The sequence below is a fragment of the Cataglyphis hispanica genome, chromosome 5, assembly GCF_021464435.1.
Source record: "Cataglyphis hispanica isolate Lineage 1 chromosome 5, ULB_Chis1_1.0, whole genome shotgun sequence".
NCBI classification, from domain to species: Eukaryota; Metazoa; Arthropoda; class Insecta; order Hymenoptera; family Formicidae; genus Cataglyphis; species Cataglyphis hispanica.
In genome coordinates, this window is record NC_065958.1 from 4,579,886 (window position 1) to 4,602,749 (window position 22,864).

Sequence of the window (22,864 nt, forward strand, 5' to 3'; positions counted from 1 at the left end):
CCGCAGTATCTCGAACGCCGACGTGTTCCAATTAGAGGCTCAAGACGACGAAAGAAAACGACGAGAACGGCGACATGATTTCCTCGTTAATCACGATGATTACGCCATTTTCGTGCGCGCAATCAACCCCGAAAGAAACCGTTGTGTCGCGTAACTGGTTTAAGGAAGGGCAGATCATCCGACCTTCTTCGTGAGCGGTTTCAACGGAATTTTTCAAGAAATTAGTTTCGCTCAAAATCATTTCATCTTGTAATTAAAATAATGCTGATAGTTTTTCGCAAGCGAGTTCGAAAAAATCGGATATTATTACAAATTTGTCGTGATTAAAATTCCCGATGGATATTTTATCAATTTGTTTTATCCGATCATGTTTTAACGCCATCGAAAACAAGTGCATGACTCCCTCAAAAGTACAGACAAGATAGAAGAGGAAAGGGAGAAGAAATGCGAGCAGATACAGAGCACGTGTAGACCGAGAGCCACTGATTGCGAGAGACACGCAACAATCGCTGCAATTGACCGCGTAATAGAAACGCGTTATGCAGGCTGTGGCAGGGGCCGGTAGGATACCGGTCGACCTTGAGAGTGAACATGATTCCTGCGTTTTCCCTTTTACAGAAGGGTTCCGCGTTCGCGTAATTACGCTCGACCTTTCGCAAAATTCGTGTGCAATAGAAAAGGCGGACCGAGAGCGCTTCGCATCAACTAGCCAAGACGATCTGTCGACCTTTATCGATTTTATAAAGTGAATCTAACACGTGACACCACGGTCCGCAAAACGTGACGCTACGCATTACAATTTATTACAATTTGTTATACAATAGTTCCCATAATACATAGTTCAGCAAACACATTAAATTGATTAAGAAATTTACAATCGTTCTCTGCAGTTTTGCATTTTTCTTCGTTTGCAATCGTGCACAGTTTGAATTGAAGACGTCACGCCGATCACTAAGTATAACATTAGTCATTTACTAGCAAGTCTCGAATTGTAGAACGCGATGAATCACTGCGAAATCGGCATTAAAGCGGAAAAATTCATTGACTTGATCCAATTCGAAGCGGATAAAGAGCCGTGAGATCGGTCGACTTTGGGAACAATCGAAAAAGGGCGAAATCAGCCGCGGGATAGCTATAACTTTTTATGTTAAACAGATGAAAGTTCATACTTTAGTTAGGTCATACAACAGAATGTATGCAAAACAAATGCAAATGCACCCGATCTCCCGGAAAGTTATGCTGGGAGATTTCTCTTTGTTTTGCATACTTTTGCTTTAGACCAGCTATTCAATTTACGTGATATACATTTGTTTGTTACAAAAGATATTGAACTTTAACACGTTGATAAAGCAAATAAAATAGAAAAAAAGAGAAACAAAGAAGAAAACAAAAACGAGACTACTTTACAACCTTGCGAAAAGAAAATGCAAGTTAAAACTGAAAGAAAATGTTCATAATATTTCGTATGTCTAATATTGCGAATCTGCTTTGTAGAAAAATTCTAAAATTTTGCGGAACGTAAACAATGATGCGGAAATATAAAGTAATAATAACAATAGAAGAGTAACAAAACATTTGATTCTCAAAGACAGATCTTTTGAAGCTGCAAAAAGACTTAACAATTAACGAAAAGTAGAAAAAAATATTCACTTTATATAAAAATAGAAAATTACAAAAGCAAGGAGAAAAGCAAAGAGAAAAAGAAAAAAAAGAAAAGAATAAGATGGAGGTAAAGGACAAAGTTTTCAGAAGATGCAGGTAGAAACCCGTAGAATCTCGCAATATAAATTTTCTACCTAGCGGTGGGACTTTTCAATAATGGTACAGAATACAATGCCATGAAAAAATGTCGCAGATCTTCGAACAATGAAAATTTCCGAAAAAAACTTCGTCATCCTCTTAATTTCGAAGTAATATTGCAGTAGCATGAATATACAAATTCAACGTTGAAAGTCGCGGGAACAGCCTGCATGATTTGTCGAGCAATTAATAGAAAACGATTGACAATGAGTCTAAACAACGTGACTAAATGACCATCGGGCGATTGCGTATTGCAGTATTGCAGAAACACCACGACACCACGATACGTTATCGAACACGCATGAATAATAATCATCAAATCAAAAAGCATTTGAGAAACTGGCCGTGATTTATCGTGCCACGTATCGCGGCCTCCGTACATAATTTTCCGGTGAATTGTAGGGTAGCTTAATTGACACGTCACCTCTTCTCGTGGTCTACACGGAATTATCCGTCTTTCCTTCGATCCACGCGTCGGCCTTAAATCAATTCCGGGTACAGACAAATTACCAAAAGGGATTAATGGCTTCAACGCCGGCCCTAATTGGCCCCAAATCATGCGAAGCAGCCTCGCCTGCATCGTTGCCTCGCCCTTCCGACGCGAATGGCATGACGGGAGATACACCCTCGCTCGATTTTATCTCATCGTCGAAGTCAATTCTACGCCTACGTGAAATTAATGAATATCCTTTTTTCGACGGTTACTCGTGATCCTGCGATCGCGCACGCCCGCATGCGGGAATATATATATGTAAGAATAACCTTTAGAATCTTTGAAATTACGCCGTGCCGTGGTGGGTGGATGAATGAATGGGACTACCCACATGCTGACAATGAAACGCGTTTGCTAATCTAACGCTATTCCACTAACTCATCCGCGCCTGTAATAAGAATTACGAAACCTCGATCGTTTATGCGGTTAGAGACTTGCCTTGGTGATTCAAAACTACAGTGCGAGATGTCAAGGGAATTTGAAGGAAATGAATAGAATGTAATAATCATTAAGAATCGCTGGACATAATTAAATCTGTAAAAAGCAAGACATAACTCGCTGCCGACATACATTTAAAAAGAAAGATATCTAAAAGACTCACAGTCTATTTAGATTTTATTCAATGATATAATAGAAGTCGTTAGTCGTTTGTTAAAATTAAGAGCTTCGCATCCATATCACGTGCTTTGCGCATTTTAAAAACGCAATTTACTATAAAATTTGAAGAAAAAATAGTCCGTAACAAAAAATGATCAAGAACACAAAAAAAAAAATGTGAAATATAGGAAAGTCGTTTGAGTCCAAAACTTCTGTTAATAATCAAATTTATGATAAATCCAGTATCGCTATTCATTTTCGCAGGTATATAAACGAAGATCAGACTATGCAAATTATTAAATCCTAGAACGATATTTATGCGCCTGGAACAAAAAATGAGATAGTGTATAACAAATAAGAAGATAGCTACGTAGGGTATTGCGAGGTATTTACATGTTAAAATGGAAGCACGACATAAGTTAAACGGACTTTTTTCTTTACACCGTTAAAGTTTTAAAACTGACATAAAAAATCTTACTAAAAAGTATTGTATCCATGAAAATGCTAAGTTTTTTTTATCATGTTTCCAACAATTTTTAAAAATATGTTTGCAGTTGCAAAGAAATAATTATAAAATAAACATAATGTATTTTAATCAGAATAAATATAGCAATAAAAATTATACTATTTTAGCAAATTTAATTAGCATTGATTTATGTTATAAAAATATTTTCTTCTTTCTAATGTTCAAAACAGTGAAGAAACCACAGAGACGCAAACGAAAATTTTGCATATAATTAGCAATGGAATAAAAAAAAAGAGCAAAACGTTTGTCGAAAGAATTAATGTTTTCACGCGTACTCAATTTATTCCGCCTTGCTTGAATTCATTCCATATGCATGGACAGTTAAGAGTACGCCGGACTTTACACGCATGTGTTCGCTCTAATGCAGTAATCGAGTTAAGAGCGAACTGACGTCACACGTGTGATGCGAGACAGGCCCGGTGAAAACCTGTATGCAGATTTATTTTTTTTTTGCACGAATCCATAATTAATACATTTTTAATAAACATGCTTGTTTCTGTGTGTGCGACGAGAAAACGTGTATGTCTACGATATACGAATAAATCGTCCACGCATTGATTGTATGATCAACGAATCGGTATAAAAACATCCGTAGGCGGATTGACACGATTGGACGAATTAATTTGATTTCGAAAGGCTCGATCGTGCGAATGCGTCGCGTCTTCAAATATAAATCATTCAACTGAGAGTTTGATAGCGTTACACGCGTGAGTTGCATGCAGGAAACTTTTTCTTTAATTATATTCCGTTGTCGGCCCTTGATTTCTGAGCGAGCAAACTTATCCTTTCAATTAATGTACCGCTGAATATGCCGTAGCATATATATATATATAATTATATTAATTATAAGGGACTTCATGAATAATACGAAATCACGATTACGGAATAACGAGTTCGTCTTAAATCGCGATAACATAATTGTGATACGGTGTGAACAGTAATTTGCACGCAACGAGGTAGGAAAGTCGCGATTGTTTGGTCGAGTCGTGTACCATCACCGACTATATTTGTTAGTGTGATATTAAGCTGTCACACAGAAGGCGATAATGCGAACGACTTATCGCACTCACGTGCAATGCCAAGTGCCTCGATACGCTGTACGTGGGCGTGTTTGTGATTTACACAAGTGTGGTTTATTTCTCATATAATGCCCGCGCGCGAAATCAATCATTAGGCGATTAATCCACGAGATTCGCTAATTATTGGACCAGCTGCGCCGTTCTTGGCTGGTTATAAATCTTGTTTCACAACAAGTACGAAGGGACGAATATCAAAGATAAAAAAAAAAAGAAGAAACATAACACTTATTTGCGTCATGTCCGCAGGCGGTATATGTATTTTTGCGAAAGCCATATAGCCAATAAATAAATCCTCGTGTGAAAGAGACATTACAGAATTTCTATCATTTATTAGGAACGACCCGGTTTGCCTCATCGGCTTGTGTCATCATCGATATTTCTAATACCTTGTTGTTCTTCTTCTCCTCGTTCGCAGGGCCGTTCTGTTGAATCTCGCGCTTGATTATCTCAATGTCATTTCTTAAGGCGTCCAGCAACTTTATCATCCTCTCCATCTCACACAGCACCGGCCTGGGTCAATGAACCGTGAATGATATTGACCGAAATCGCTACGCACGAAACTAACAGATCTTACGGAGCCAGCAGCATCCCGCCTTCGATCCTCTTCTCGTCATGAGCTTGTCGTAAATCTTTCAGAATTAAATGGAGCTTATTGACATCCTTTCGAACTCTGGTTGTCTGTTTGCTATACTCGTCCAATTCGCGTTCTTCAAACTCCATGTCCTCCACGAGGCATGTCTCCTTTTCCTTGTAGTGAGCGACTCCGTTAACTACTTCGGCGATCCTAATTTCGATTTGCCAACAAGGCTCTATTAATAAAACCCTCATTCCAATAGATGATTAGAAAGATATATCGATGATAATTCATTCGTTGCCTTAAGTCAAAGATCTTTCATACTAAAGCTGCGACATTAGATATCTCTCCAGATAACTCTATCTGAATCAGTAATACAATCTATAAAATATTGCCAGTGCAAAAATCAAAGCGCCAAATGCGATTTTTATCAATAGTGTTGAAATGACTAAAAGAGAGTTCAACGAACGTATATATAATTTTTTTAGAAGAGTCAAATTTTAATATAAAGTAATGAAAATATTGAAGATATATTAATTTATATAGAAAGGCAAAATGTTACACGTTGCATATACTTGTAGCGTAATTTTTCTAGTTCTCTGTCGCGTTCATCCAATTTATCCTTACAATTCACATGAGCAATGTATAAAGTTTCATAATCTAGAGTGGTCATTCCTTTTCCAAGAGTTTCCAGCTTTCGCAGCTGCGTCTTTATATCATCGAAATGATTCTGCAGGACGATGTATTCGTAACGATTGCGGGCGAGAATCTCGCGTCGTGACATCTGGCAATGAAGAAATCCTCACGTGAGTGTCGCAACTCACATACACGCACGGCTACTTTAATTGGTATGCCGCATAATTGCTGTAATAGACAAGTGATGATTCACGGTCATTAAGTTACACCTGCCGACGGATTATCTCGTTGACAGCCTTCTCCGTGATCTTTCGTCCGGTCTTTGCGTAAATGAGACCCGTCGCCACTTCTCTCTCGCGATCCAGAAGTTTGTCGAATACTCGTGCGTTCTCTTCGCGCACCTTTCGCGCTTTGTCCTCGTGACTTTGAATATCGGCCATTGTTTGCACTTTTTTCTCGTTTACGTCATCGAGGTGAAATTTATATTTATACAACATTTGTATATAATTCTGCTCCATTTGCTCGGGTTCCTTTGCCTCTTCCATGGGTATCACTTTCTCTTGCGTCTGTATAAAGGCATTGTGGCAAGAGCTTTTTTTATTAAAAGCAGTAAATATTTCTATAGAGTATACGTATTATATTATCTTAATTCCAATGTGAGATCAGAAAAGAAAAAAAGTAAAATATATATATATATAATTTACCATCTTTATCTGTCTAGTTAGGAGATATGAAGATGTTGAAATTATCAAAGTACTTAACTTTTCTCATATGCTTGGTAATCCACATCTCAAGAAGCTTATTTTTTCTTCGTAATTCTATGTTCTCGACTAGAAACTCTTTCAATTTTCTAATCATTGTCTCGCGATTGGTCATCTGCACTGGCAATCATATTAAATTTCAGTATGAACGTTGAAATTTATTATATTCATTTTAATATACGCATTATATATACTATCGTCATTATTTTTATGAAAAGACTTGGAATGCTTGGGGGAAGCATTTTATTATTACCATTTCAATCGATCACAATAACAACGTAACACAAATTGTGTACAATGCGGAAATACTTTCGGGCGGAAAAGCATAATGAAAAGGGAGGCTCAAGTCTTTAGAATATTACGAAGGTCGTGAGGTACTGTAATTCCACGGGTAGAATGACGCAGAATGACAAGTTTATGCGAACCTCGACTGGTATCTCAGCGAGCACGTGATCAGGCTCTATCACTTCTCCCACTTCCTCTTCGGGCTTTTCTGTCGTGGTAGAGATTGTCGCAGATGATATATCCCTTTTCTCTTCCATTTCCTCGTCCTCGAGACTCTGTTCTCCGTACCTTTCCTCGTCCTCGAGACTCTGTTCTCCGTACCTTTCCTCGTCCTCGCGACTCTGTTCTCCGTGCCATTCCTCATCCTCGAGACTCTGTTCTCCATACCTTTCCTCGCCCTCGAGATTCTGTTCTCCGTCCATTTCCTCGCCCTCGAGACTTTGTTCTCCGTGTCTTTCCTCGCCCTCGAGACTCTGTTCTCCGCTCTTTTCCTCGCCCTCAAGACTCTGTTCTCCGTGCCTTTCCTCCTCATAATCATGTTCCCCCAATTCCTCATCCCGAAAAGATTCATCCACTTTGTATATATCATTCTTCTCCTCTTCCTTTTCCGCTTCCGCTTCCTCCTTATCTTCTTCTTGAAATTCTTTACTCTTCTGTGTTAAATTCTCATGATCGTCGCTCACGTCAGCATTCGCATGTAACCTTTCTTTGTCGTTCTAAATAAAAAAAACTGCGTGTTATCGAATTCCTTATTTATTATTGTGTTCATAAGTTATCGCGGTCGGTTACCTCGTCGGCGATTTCGTCCACATCGTTCTCCATCGTTTGCTCCATCACATCGAGACTTGGTTTAAATCGATAAATATAAGCGTTCGCGCTCCGGGACGCGGAGCAGCGAATGGAGAAACGGGGTTGGATAACAGCTGCCAGACGATGAAAACAGTCGAACGAATTCACCGCGACCGGATCGACGCTTCTTCGCGAGGAGGCCCCGAGCCGCATGCGGTCGACCTTGACGATCGGAGATGATCTTTTCTCTTATGTACGCGCGTCTTTCTACTGCGTTGGTTTAACTGCGCTCACGCAGGCGCTGCTGGGAGGAAAAGTTTCTCGCAGAACATCGATTAAACTGCTGCGAGCTACCGGACACCGTCGGTGCGGATGCACAGTGGATCCTGCGGCGCGCAGGGTATGATTTCATCTCCCCGTGCTTTATTCTGCGCTGACCGCTCTCCCCGCTCATGTATGAAAAGTTTATTTATAGGGGACTCATTCGATCACATGTTAGAGCCGCATATGATGGCAGTAACATAGTGAGGTGAAACCCGAATGTATCTTTCGTTCGTCGGACGTTAAAACGAGGGAAATTAACAATGGCATGTATGTAATTCGTCAGGAATAAAAAAAGAAATGCAGCGCATAGCATCCCGTCATTGAGTTTCTTTTCGTTCGATAACGGAAAGTGCATTTTTATTCCATAATTGACTTATAATGTGATCGTAAAATGTTTGAGTGCAACTATTTAATTTAAATTCTCTTGTACAAAATTATTTTTTATTTTTTATTTAAGTATTATTGCGCAAGAATATATATATATATATATATATATATATATATATATATATATATTAAGAATTAACTCACATAAAGAAATTAATCCATGCTTTAATAGATGTATATGTATATTTATAATGTCTACGTGTATTAATTTCTGAATCTTTAATTCCTACATTATTATCTATTACGTCAACTTTACAATGCAAGAAAGCAAGTATTTTTTGTAATTCAATAATATGCCGCAATTTCAATAATATGCCGCATTTATTTTTAAGAGACGTAGGAGAAGACAATACGAAAATGACGCTTCAAAATGACGAAGATGTGCTGTCGTTTGATAGTGCCTTGCATTTTATGTTTAGTCCTACCGGGATTAGATGTCATATGAAAACAAAGAAAAAAGTAAAGACAATATGAGAAAAACGAAGGAAAGAGACGAGGAAAGGTACTTGAGACAACGTGGGCAGCCGCTAGCATTCCTGTAGGATCAAGGATCCCTGCTTGCCTCGTGTATGCATTTACATATGCAGACAAACGTATGAGAAGCTTGGATGTGCGGACTAGCGACACGAATGTGTGTTCATGCACATGTATTACTGCTCACGTAAATGTGTCACTCATATATATGAGCATTGATATAAAGGTGCTGGCCTCTTACACTCCGGCTGCCAGTATCGCGTACATACATTTTTTTATCACATTCATATTCACAAAGGAACAAAGGACACAACTCCTCTGCTTGTAAAATTATAAAAGTAATTATGCAAAATTTAGCTAATGAATTTTCGGAGAAAGACAAGAACGTTCTTTTGAATAAATTACATGGCATTTGTTATACTATATTATGTTATTTGTAGCATCAAATGGATTTTGCACTTATATTTTTTGATTTAGAGAAAATGGAAGAACAAATGATTTATTTCGTACAGCTATGCCATATAAAGCATATCAGCATGCGCTACAACTTTTCTGGACTACGAGGAAAGACATTCGTTCATCACGGTCGCACCAAGTATGGAATCGAGATAGTGTAAGAAAGCAGTTTATGCGGCGTGACGAGTGACAAACCAAAGCCATACGTGCCACGCGGAAGACTGTGAGGATGCGTCATTCGCGCGAACGTTCATGGAATTATCGCAAAAGCCACGGGTATGTTTTTTTCCATTTTATATGTATGTATACATATAGCACATCAGTGTTATATGCCCGGGTGTGTCCAGGCCGTTCGTTGGCCTTTCTTCGGATTTGATTTCCTTTCGAATCGTCGCATATTCCCGACTCGTCCGTCCGTGCAAGCTGCAAGGATGGAAACTGGACTGACTGGCTTTAACGGCTCGTGTCCGTGATGGTCGTACGTGCGACCCACGTACGAAGCTTCTACAGGTCGACCACTGTTGCACGCGTCACATCTGTGTGTACGGTGTACATTGGATATATGGTACATGAGCGCTCGCGAGCGCACGCGTTTGCGAGAGAAAGAGAATCTCTCCGAGAATGCAAGCGCGTCGAATCGTCGTGCATCAAATAGAACGCGAGGAGCGCGGCAGCCTGCAGATACCATTGTGACCGGTTGCATAAACCCGCCATCTTGGTATCCTCAAGGACGCACGTCGAATCCTAAGGTCAACGCACTCGACTCCACAACGACCGCCCTCCGCCTCCTTCACTTCATCGTTGACTTCTTTTTTTGAAACTTTCTTGCCTCCCCCAACCCCTTCTTGCCACATGCCTCCTTTCTCCTTTTCTGTTTTCTTTTTTTTTAATTTTTATTTTTGTCGCTCGCTCGCGTCGCGTTTCTCTCGCTCTCGCTTGCGGGTGAGATGGAGAATCTCATCTGGCCACGAGCGGGATGTCACTGCCATTAATCCCGCCGATACGGCTCTGACCAGAGAGTCGGTTGAGCCTCGGGCCATCTTCCTCATTTTCTTCCTCTCCTTCCCTCTCCCTCTCTCCCGCTTCTTCTTCTCCTCTTCCTTCTTCTTCTTCCATTCCTTTCGATCTTACGACCTCTGCTTCTCGTACAGAATGATAAACGCAGGATATTCCGCGAGCACCATCGACCATATCCCCGTATAAAGTACTAGGTCGTTAGAACCAGCATTTAATCTCGCGCGCAAAAAGCGCAATTGTGAACTAGACTGATTAAAGACGCTTCGTTGCAATCTTTCAATCGTCCGTACCCTCATAACTTTCTAACCGAAAATGTCAACATTGTCTCGTCTATTCAACGAGAATCAGTAGCATGCAATTTCATGTGATAAGCTTAAACGTTTGTAAATTATGTTTAAGAATGCGCTCTACCAACGTTATAACTCTTCCACATTTAATTATCTGCATAGAGCTCGCGGGAAAAGCTCAGGAAATAAATAAGTTTTTTCACAGGAGTATCTATTGTTGAGACGGTAAACATTGAGATATACAAATGCCGGCTGAAACATGTATGTTTCAGCATTAGATAATTTTGCAAGGGTGCAAACATAAAAGAATCGAGTCGATGAACTCTTATCGAGGGAGTCGACCTCTCGCGTAAGGTCGACACAAGGAGACTTAAATGAGTGGACGGGGAGAAAGAGGAAAAGGAGGAAGAAGGCCGGCAGAGGTGTTAAAGCCTTTGGAGTAATCGTACAGTGAAGCAAGAGACAGGTAAATCGCGGTGACCGGAGAGAGCCGAGGTAGAGCATGAATAAAAAAAGAGAAGAATCAGGAGCTGAGGAAGAAGCGAAGGAGAAGAAAGAAGAAGAAAAAGAAGCAGGAGATGCGATGTCTGACCCCAGCCATCTTGGCCCGCAGGGTTATTCTATTTATACCACGGACTTTGCTATATTTAGCTTACGGGGCCCCGCAGGAAAGCGAGCGACGAAGGAGAGAGTCCAAAGGGCGCGGTGAGGAAGGACGCGGAGGACAAGCGAGAAGGGCCGTGGTGACGCGAGGGGAGCAAAACGAGACAAGTGGGGCCCCGAACGATCATTTTGGGCCTCATCAAGAAGAGAGGAAGAAGATGGGCATCATCGCAGAGATAAGTTGCCCGATGCTTGTATCGATATCTCGCCTGACAAATACATTAGCGTTTTCAGGTCTTGCATGATTTCCGCCATATCACTGAGTCCACATATATCTCGTAATCGTACTTTAAAACCGACTCTATGTACGTGTAACGTATCGGTTAGCACTTGCGTTCAAGCAATCGCAGATGGATTTGGTTATATCTCTTGAATAGACTGCAGAGATTGTTCAGAAATTTGACAAAAATATGAGATAAATCTATGTGCTAAATATCTATTTATATTTTTCTAACAAGAAAAAAGTAATGTAAATAAACACGCGATAACGTTAAAAAGAATAAATAGTATTATAAAAGTAAAATAATATTTTAAATCAGTATCATTATCTATTACAGCTTTTATTTATCTTCTCTACGGTTACGTAATTATATTATAAACAGATTTAGATTGATTTAAAAATAGAATAATGATGCTCCATTCCTAAAGTGCATTCCACATATTATGAAACACTCTATACAAGGCATATTCGAATTGGAAATAAATTATTTATCAAATTATGATATATCTTTACAAAACAATAGACATTGCTTTTTTTATAAACTTAATAGTGGCCTTCTGAAATTGCTGCCTTGCTCTGTTCAAGTCTTCATTACGTTCTGCAGAACAATCGCGATATCTCGAGACGTGTAAAATTCATGGCGAGAAAAGGGGGAGTCACGATAGACGCTTCACCGACTTCGGGACGGCTATATGCCCGTGTCGGCCTATCGAGGTTATCGCGGTCTCTGCAGTAAATTCAGGCTCCAACAATTCCGATTACTCTCTTTCTCTCTCACATCCCTCTTCTCTTTTTCTCGCCCTGTCTTCACCTTACTCTCGCTCTTATTCTTCAGGGTCCGGCAAACTCTGATCGTGTTGGTATTTCGCATCCGCGAAAAGATTCGCAAATTCCATCGGATACGTACTATGAAACAATCTTATATCACGAGGAAGACAACCATATATCTCAGTCGTGCACATTGGCCGCGTACCAGGCGTAAACATAACCGAAGTAAGGCTCCAATGTAAGTACGACCAAGTATTCGTAGTGACCGTCCAGTATCTAGTATCCGTAGTGACAAACCATCGTGCTAAATCATTCTAGTCGGGAAATGTTCCATACTGCAGGAAGTATCGCGTATATCTGTGCAAGGGAAGAGGTATATCTTGCGCTAAGAAATTCTTAGAGATCGAACATGTCGAAAAATATTTAATCAAAAAATAAAGGAATAAAAGAAAAAAAATGACGAAAATTTCCTACGTAATTGTGCTTATGTAATCTATTAAATATTTTCATAATCGATTATTGATATTAAAAAATAACACATTATTGGATCGTGTATTGACTGCAGTGCATTATAGAGATAAGTACCATCATTTTAATAAAAATATATGTCTAGACATTGATAAAATAGGGGATACGGGAAGTTATAATTTGTTCACATCACGAGTTTACTTCATTATTTACGAAAGATGGGAAATAAATTGCCGCGCGAAGTGCTGAAATGCCAAGGGCATTACTTCTTTTTAATTTAGTGCATCCTTCGTGTATGTCGAGGCTCTCCCGGCCAGTACGAGTATCCGTGGGTCACGCGTTGCAGTGATAAATCATCCTAGATAATGGGATAGCACCATTCCATTTCCAACTGTACTGTCAGCGGATAAGAACCGATACGTATGCAAAATATTTTCCGTTGAGAATTCGTAACTATTATGCGTCCTGTGTCAATGTACTGAATCATTTTAGACAAGTTCATAATTTATTCGGAGAATGGACGACGGGAATAAATGGTACGAAGCAAAGGAAGATATTGTCATGCGTGTGCGACTCAATAAAAAAACGCCATTCTATTGAAGAAAACGAATAAACGCACAGAAGGACACTCTTGTCGTTTCCAATTGATCGCTGGTTCTGCATTTTTATGGATTCCTCGTGTGCATTCTTTCTCAGCCTCACTATAAGAATATATTTCTAAACATATGTTACGATAGCATAGCCATATATTTCTAAATTTTTGTGTTATACATATAATCAGACATATATGTTGCTACACTAAATCATGTTTGAGCGTGAATAAGTTATGGAAGAAAAATGTATTGAAGTGCGCGTATACAAAGGGAAAAATACGAGGAAGAGTTTCTTGTCGGGAACACTCGCGGTGAAAATTACGCAACGTCAAAGTCGCGCGTCCCACGCTGTCACTGTACTGTAACATGGACGTTCGTGAAGGTAAAGAGAAAAAAAAAAGAGACGGAGTCGAAAGACACGTACGCGCGTATCGAGCATTTTATAATTTCGTCGGATGAATTGGCATTAAGCTTCATCGCGTTGCTCGTGCGCATCAGAATGACTTCGCGATAAATCAAACGAACGATGAATCAAGAGACGAGTTAACAGCATCGCGAAACAAAAGGCGCGGCCTTCCGTGATTCGGCGTTTTCCTTTATTTCAAAGAGAGATGTATGTACAAGAGCGTACGCTTCACGTTTCGCGTAGCAAATAACCGACGCTAATGGAGATAGCCCGATCCGATTTTCTATTATTACGGAAGTCTTATGTCCAGATACGTGACTCTCCCTTCCTTTTTCCAATGCCGACAATAATAATAATGAGGCTCCTACGCCTTTCTCGACGTAGCTTTATGCAATAAATTCGTGGGAAATAATTTAACATATATAGTTATGTGGAATCGTCGACATAAATGGAACAGAAGTTATAATACGCATTTATACTGCTTACTCATATCTCATATCCAAATATGATTAACCTTTCAAGTTACATTAGTAATTCTCCATGGATACGTTTAGCTTAATGCTTAATGCGTGATGAGTTTCATGATATGTGCCACGTAATATTATGAATTATATTGTTACAAAAAGAAAATTCGTATTGTTGGTTTTTAATTTAAATCATTTACCTAAAATGTAAGAAATGTAAAAATATTCTTGCAAAATTAATTTGCAGTATAAACGTTATCGCGAAATCTTACGCGCAAAAAATATTCTGAGTAAGTAAAAAGATTTAAGAATCATCGCGATGAATGGCTCTTCGACCGTTTTCATCACCTTATACAATCGAAGGCGTTAAGTGTTCCGTATGTTCAGCACTTCATCGCCGTTGTTTCCTTCTTCGACGTGCATTTCCTACGTACGCGAGGAAACAGTGCGCTTCCTACATCAGCTTTCTGCGAATCCCTTTCGACGACTAAAGCGCGCGCGAACAAAAACGGTTCGTCACCTAACAGCACTTCGAAAAGCAACGCCAGTCTTCAACGCGTTGAAATCCCCATTAAAGTGGTATCGTAAAAAAAAAGCTGTACGCCTAGTATACCTAACGTCTTTCTCCCTTTTCACCGGCATGCTTACGCCCGGTATATAACGACGGTTGGGCAAAAGCTCTGGCCAATATTAATAAAAATATTAACTGAGAAAGTTATATTTAGATTTTTTGCGTAAATATAATAAACAATTTGTTATTTAAATAAAGGAAAAAATAAAAAATTTATAAGAGAAAATGAGGAAAGATCAGAGAAGAAAAGAGAGAGAAGTCATTTTTTACATAACATTTCTTACCTTTTTTGATGATGGCGGCCTTGATTGTGTGTCTCGTGAAGCGAATATCGACGAGAATCGCGATTTCGCTTCTTCAAACTCCTACCCTCGCTGCCATAGGTCGGTCCGCCTCGCGTCAAGGTCCCAAGGTCGCCCGATATGGATTTCTCGTGATGGTTCATGCTGTTCGATCGTGGTCGATCGTAACCATGAGGCTTCGTGAAATTACTGTGGTTGATCTTTCGGCCGCTATTGTGTATATAGCGGCCGTGCTCTCTCGGCAGACTACAATATAGATTCTGCGATGTATAAATAGTCTTGCCCAAGGATTTATTGCTTCCGCCATTAGTGTTTGCATTTTCCTTTGAGACAAACGTAGAGTTAATGTCGTGACTTCCTTTGGAACCGCCACCTAAATGTTCCCGCAACCACTTTCCTATGCCACCACCTCCACCGCTTCCAGTATGGCTGTCTTGAATACCGTAGGAGTCGCCAATCTTGTTTCTATGATAAAAAAAAAGAATAATGTATATATTGATTTAAATTATGTCCGATTAGTTTCTTTAGCCAACACGCCAACACTTTCTCCATGTGCTTGCAAGTAAAACGCGCAATGGAAGGATGCAGCACGTGGTGACAATGAAAAGAAACCGCAGCGCGTGTTATGAGAAAAAGACAGAATGGAATATAATATTTCAAAGGATAAAAAGAGAGATGAAACCAAGAAATGAAGCGATTGCGTTCACGGTCTTCGAAGAGAGCGCAATACAATAGACCATGACGGCCTCGGTTGAGCAGTTTCGATTTCAGTATCCAGACAGATCGATAAAGAAAGACCATGCATGTAACAAGGCAAAAACTAAAAAGATGCGTGGTTGAGGAAGAAAGGGCCTTGCGGGGGAAAAGAAAGATGAGGAGAGAGAAAGAGGGGAGCAGAAGACGAACGAGTGAAGGCGAATGAATGGCACACGCCCTCGAGAAATCAGGGGAATGCTTTATAATAATAAGGGCCATGTGGAACGAAATACAGAGATGCGATTGGCGGACGAGTAGAAGGGTCGGCAATAGTTAGGACGCAATGACCTTGACAAGGTCATCAATATTTCTGGTCATCGCCACGAGGAACCGCCACCACATGGTACCATCTCGCCTCGTATACATATGCTTCACAAAACTAAGGGGTTCTTCTTTATCGATCATTTCGATCGGCGCTTTCTCTATGTTAATTAATTCCCATTTCATATACTAAACAAGTCGCGATAGATCGCTTATATTGCTGCAATAAATCAAAAAATTTTACATTGCAATGGCACATTGCAATGTATATCACAAACAGCATGGCAAATGGCAAATGAGAAGAACGATCGATATTTAAATCAATGCGCACAATTTATATTTACTGGAGGTAGATCAAATAAGATATTTAAAGATTCAATATACGAGCGTACTTTGCGATTCGCTTAGATGCGTTTAATTAATTGCAGCAAAATTAATTAACCGCGTAATACAGGTTACTTAATTGATCGGCAAAGAACGAGGCTTAGGTTTCTTGATAAGAAGACAGTCTACCTAGTCGAAAGTCTAATCGGACACTTGAGATCTCGAATTCAGCATTAAGGAGAAGATACAAAGCTAGTACGGGAAGTCAAGTAGCAATCTCGATTCAGTTTCGTGATTCTCGGCGCATTATCCGGCATGTTACGCCACTGTATGAAATTCCGGTTTTACCGCCCCCTCCGGCAGTTTGGGTACCCGCTCGGGTACCCTCTCCCCCTGTTATCTTTTCGGCTTTTTTTCCCAATGTTCGTTTTTGCCTGCCGCTTCATGAACCGCACCCAAACCAAAAGCAAACGCATTATCACGGAGCAATCGTGGAACTTCTTCTTGGCCAATCAACGACTTCTTAAGAGATTGCACTTTTGGTAGTAACCGGTTGTACACTCCCGAATCCAATAAAAATATCTCGCATTTTTTTAAGTAGGAAATAGTATTAGGGAAAATATATTATGCATTGTTTTAATATAAATTTATAAATGTTACATAATTTTAATAAAAACACAGATATGCACACGCATGTAAATAATTAAGAAAAATAATTTATATTTTATTTAAAAAAAAAAAAAGATATTGATCTTCTCATTGTAGAATTATAAGTAGTAGGATTATAAAATTTTTGTAAAAATTTACCGTTGATGTATGACACATTCATAATTTACTGCCAACTTTAACAACAACCGAGGTAATAAGATAACGAGATTAACATAAATCGACCTAGGATAACGTCATTAAATATAATTCGTATTAAATTAATCCATGTCAACTTGAAGCAAAATCCATTTATACTTATACTATGAACGTGACACTCTCGGCCTGATTACTATTAAATGTTATTTTTCTACTTTCTTTATCCGTTGTCCGTTTAACGTAGTTAATTATAGCTTAAGTGAGTTTCATGATTCATGGCATCGGCGTCACACTCGTATTCGTTGAAATCTGAATCCAACGTACTAAGCAATGCATTTGTATGCATTTTGCTTGCTTCGCGGGTTCAATTCTTTTATTGTCACGTTTCGTTCCATCAGCCTCGTTCCATTTCATTTGGTGACCTTGTCGATTCTGACGCAAACGTAAAAAGGCAATAGCGCAGCCGCAATAAATTATATGCTAAATAATTTGTTTGTATATAATTCGTTGTGTGTAAATTATTTTTTATTTTCATCTTTCATTATGTAAAACACTTAAATTCAAAAGCATTAGTCAATATTAAGTAAAGTGTCAATATAACGGAAAACAGCATCATTTAATCTTTCATTAGTAATTCAATAACAATGACGTTATTTCAAAGTTACTTGCGATTATATTTTACAGTAAAAAAAACTATTAAAAAAATTTAACGTTTATATACATTTGTAATCCAACGCGCATAATTGAAAAAAATATATCTTGCGGATGAATTAGAAATAACGATACACGTTTTAATCATAAAAACAATTGATTTCATGAAACATCTTTCAAAGATTATCCTTTGGTACTCGGATGATCCGAACTTTTTCTCTTTCTTTTTACTCGTCGGCTCTTCGAGTTTTGTACGGCTGGTTTTGCGAATCTTTTACGTTCTTCTTATTTACCCTGTCTGCCTGCTCGCCCTTTCCGACTGCCTCGCTTCGTTATTTCGTTTCTTCCTCTCCTACGCCTTCCTCCTTCCATTGACTTTCCATTCTCGCTCGATGTTGGCCAATACAAACTTTTTATCTTTTTTTCAACTATTTCTATTCTATCGCTCTACGTTCTTTTCTTTGCGAAAGATTCGCCTTCTATTCATTGAGACTCGATTGGTATTGGTGTCTTCTCTAAGATAGTGAATGAATAATTTATCATGCGATAATTAGCAAACCCACGCACAGCGTAGACGTTGTATATATTGCATACTATTAGTACTTTCTTGTAACTAAGAATATTTTAACTGTAAAATTTGTAACGGCAGGAAAAATGAACGCCAGGAAACAAAAATCATCAGATATTTTTGACTTGATAATACGAAATAAATATATGTAATATGAAATATATGTAAAAATGTTCATTGAAATTTATTTTCATAAAAATATCTCTCACTCATATTGTAATAGTATGTGTGAGAGAATACTGATATCTTAAGTTACTTACCGTCTTAGAGATTCGCCGATGCATATAATCTTAAATCGAATTTACGGAGGAACGCTATATAATGGAAAAAAAATGGCATATTTCTGAAGATTGCTCATTAAAATATGTACGACTTGTTGCTCCTATCTTATATACATATAACAGAAAAGATACATATTGATTACCACTAGATGATGCTGCAGGACTTGCAATATAGATAGGAATGAACGTTGCAGTACATGGGATTAACATTTAGATGAGCGGCATGCGTTGAGACTTACATTGCATCGCTGCTCTTTGAAGTACAAAGGATTAACATCCTTACAACCATCCATATATGTTTTTACGCCCGTGTATCCAATTGAATCATTCTTTTATTCATAAACGTCACCCCGACATTTCTGTCAACAAGAGATCGACGGAAGTCGGCTCCTTTTTTACCGAATCTTGAAACGCATCGGCCGACTGGTTTCGGCGAAGCGATAGCAAAAAAATTCCCGTTCCTTGTCAATATTGATCCTTGTCTCAAAGAGTCAAAGGTTCTCCGAGCACTGGACGCGCATCGCTTCTCACCAATCTTTTGCGCGCGTCACGAATAAGCGTGCGCGAACAAACGCGCCGCATCGTGAGGGTGCTCAAGTATAAGCCGCTCTGAACATAATACGACGATATATTATGTAGCAACATATTCTTACGTTGGGTTACGATTTCCGAAAATCCGCGTCGGCATCTTTGAGTCTCCCGCGGAAGGGCATATGCAAGTCTCCGCTCGTGTATGTGCGTACGTTATACCGAAAGTTTCAAGCTTCGAATATTTACCGTTAAATATATATATTGCTATATTATATTTTCCATAGAATATCATTTGTTATAAGACAGATAGCTTTGACAGAATGACAGCTTGCTGTTTTGCTTCACAATGCGTTAAAATAATTTAATAAACCATCTACTCTACAGTCTCGGCTTAACGTGACTTCTTTTTGTTCCCGGTAATCAAAGATAAAATGCGTGATTTGACTTTTGACATAGCAGATGCTGCGACTAAAGCCTACGAATAAATGGTATCAGAAATATTCTCATAGTAATCGATCCAATGCTTCCAGAACTGATATTACCGAATGCAAAAATGCATAGATTGTAAAGGAGAATATTTTGAGAAACAATAAATAAGAATTTACAAAAAAATCTCTTTGTTTTACATGTCGAAACTTTTAGGATAATCTACGTATCCCGCTATAGAGCTATATTCTTTTTCCGCATGCGAGATACTCCTAGTTGATTGATCGTGATTGATGCCGTATACTTTTATGACTCAGGCTCTTATACGTAGCTACATATATGCAATGGCCATGTTAAAGGTACAGTTAAAGATATAGAAGCGATAGAAAGAATATGAAATTCCCCCTATCTTCTGTAAGGTGGGGTCGAGGTCGTATTGGCGTTACTAATGTCGTGCCCGTTGTGACAGTCACCGTACGGTGAAACGACAATTTCAAGCACGCCGGAATGCCGGACGGTAATAAAGTACTCTCCAGATTCGTAATTACTGCGGGACGGGTCACGAGCTGTCGCTAGTCAAGAACGATTCCGATGTTTCTCCGCTGATTATCTCCGACGGTTTGGCCAAGCCGTTTCTCTCTCTCTCTCTCTCTCTCTCTTTCTCTCTCTCGCGCGATAGCTTAGTTTATTGTATGTACAGGAGCGTTTATTCAATATCGCCGAACGGTACATTACGATGTCTCTAGTCGATTGCGTGTGTGGTCGATCCGGGATTGCAAAGAATTGACATTATTAACCCATTACCGCCCGCACGATCATTATGGTTGCGGTATATAATTCATTGATTCGGAAATTCATATTTGACGTATTTAATTAATATATGATGTATAAAATTGTACGATGCAAAATATTCAACGACATTTATAACATATTAAATATAAAATATTTAAATATTTCTATAAAATTATAAATCGATATTTAAAGATTTGTAGATTAATCAATATATGAAATACGATCATAAAATAATTTTTAGATTATTATAATATATAATAATTTTTTATGTAACATAAATTTATATAGAATATTTAAAAATATAAGAATTTAGAATGAGAGAATATTTCCTTTGATCAGAAATTTTAATCAAACATAATACTTCTAGACAAAGCAAAATATGCTTACATTTATATAACATGTGTCATTAAATACAAAAGACAGATTTAAAAAAAAAATCTGCGAAAACAATTTCAAAAGAAAGACATGTCCTTCAAATTTAAGACATCCAAGTCATTCCATCGCTCCAACAAGACTATGTCTCAACCAGTAAAGTCCGTTCTCTCATCGTAAGGCCATTTTAAAGAACGACGCAGGATTACGATGATTGCATTTAGTACTCCGGCATACCTACATTTCTTGCGCTCGCCAAGTCAAAGGTCACCAGACTGGCTCCATAGCGACCCGTTGTTCTCTTGTCCGTGCTTGCCTACCATCTAGACGAAGTCTAGATAAAAGAATGTATTGCGTTGCAAAAAAAAAAAAATACGTACGATCCGAATGGAAGACGACTGTGTGACTCGACAAGATCATTCTCGTCATCGGCCGAGTCTCCCGCGATTCTTTCGGGCAAAGATCACAAGGCAAGGTTTTGTTTAACGGTATCATCCGTCGGTTCACGATGCTAATACCTTTCGCTACACGATCATTACTCTGGCGGAACACTGATTGGCTCGTTACGTCACACGATCTCACGCTAATGATCTCAACAAGGCACCGGATATCTTTGATCGAGCGGATCGTTTCGGTGGAATGTGAACGGACTGTATCTGCCGATCGCATTCTCGGCCATAGATCATACGAGAAAATCGTTCTATTTTCTCCGGTAGATCATCTCTCGACTGCACTTGGCACGAAAAGCGAGGCCGTGTCACGTGAAGGTACAACGTCGTCTTAAGGTCGCCGTATTATGTATGGCTAAGAGAGCGGATGATCGGTGGAGATATAATTTCGCCTCGAGAGGATCTAATATAAATCTCGAAATTGATTATAAGGCAGGTTTGCGTAGTGAGTAACTAGTGGCGTCGATATATCGGCCGTTTAGCCTTTCGCTTTGTACGCGCAGGATTTGCGAGCATCCTAAGAACGTTAAATAAGTTGCTCCCATTTGTCGATCGTAATGCACTTACGAAGGGCTGCTTATTTCCCTTTGGAAAAATCAAGTGGCATGGGTCTACATTACGAGGGCAACGCTTTAAGCGAAATGCCACATGCATCGCTTGCGGAGTAAGCGAGGCGAGGAATCCTGAAGACCGGTTTGGTAAAACGAAGACTTTCAAGAAAGATAAACTCTTATTGCTTGTATAATTACAATAAAGTCCGATACGTTCCGCAATCAAGAGAAGTGACGATTTAAAGAGGCTAATAATTATTTTCCGGCAATATCCCATTAGTTATAATTAAGTATTCATTTCTCTTTCTATTTTTTTGAATCATTAATCATAAAGTTGTGTTAAAGATTCCTGAATTTCATGATGGACAAGCGCGAATCACTAGAGGAAATGTTTATGTGTTAACGATGAAGCATCTTTAAAACGCTGCAAAACATTTAAAATAATCTTCCAGTCTGTCGTTGCGGTTTTGTACCCGCAGTATAAGTGCGACCCGCGAATCTCATTTAAGGATCGAGCGAGGAGGCCCGTCACGAGAATTCGCCCGCATGTCACTGTGCTACTATATTTTATAACAATGAGTAATAAACTTCGATGATATACGGCCACAAAGCGACCCTTTTTACGCGCAAAAGTCGGTCCGCGCAAGGAGGACAACGAAACGAGAACGAAGGAGGCGGTGGTGCAAGGAAGAGGAGGGTTAAATGCGGAGAAAGGGATGGGGTACTTGCGCGCCTGCGAAGGTGGAAAAAAATGACGGTTGTCCTGCAGCCATGGTAGTCTGCAAAAATGTTTCACCGTGCAGGCAGAGCGGCAACAGCGACGATCGCATTTGAATACCGCCTGTCCTTGGCAAGTATTGTCTGCCTTCCTTCTTCTTCTCCACTTCTTCCACCGACTTCTTGTTTTCTCCGCGTTCTCCCTTACCACTTCACTCTCCTTTCTTTTACCTCATTATACATATTCACCGTGTAATAAGTGTACTCATAACGCGCCGTGTCAGGCTTACCACGTGCTCGCGCTCGCTAAATTGTCAGTTAAAAACTTTGTTTTTCGTACATTAGCGAAAAATGATCATCTAGCTGTGACGCTTAGCATCAATGAGAGATCCAGGGACCTTTTATTACTATGACAAAAGGATGAAGGAAAGAAGAGACTAG

At 39.2% G+C, this 22,864-nt stretch overlaps 1 protein-coding gene across 1 annotated transcript in view; it reads right to left on the reverse strand.

Annotated features, from left to right (window-relative positions):
- LOC126849569 (protein Shroom-like) overlaps nucleotides 1–22,864 on the reverse strand; it is a 151,192-nt gene that overhangs the window by 114,385 nt on the left and 13,943 nt on the right. Inside the window, exon 2 of the mRNA XM_050591517.1 lies at nucleotides 14,923–15,405. Within this exon, the coding sequence (XP_050447474.1) occupies nucleotides 14,923–15,405 (483 nt within the window). The remainder of the gene's footprint in view (nucleotides 1–14,922; nucleotides 15,406–22,864) is intronic.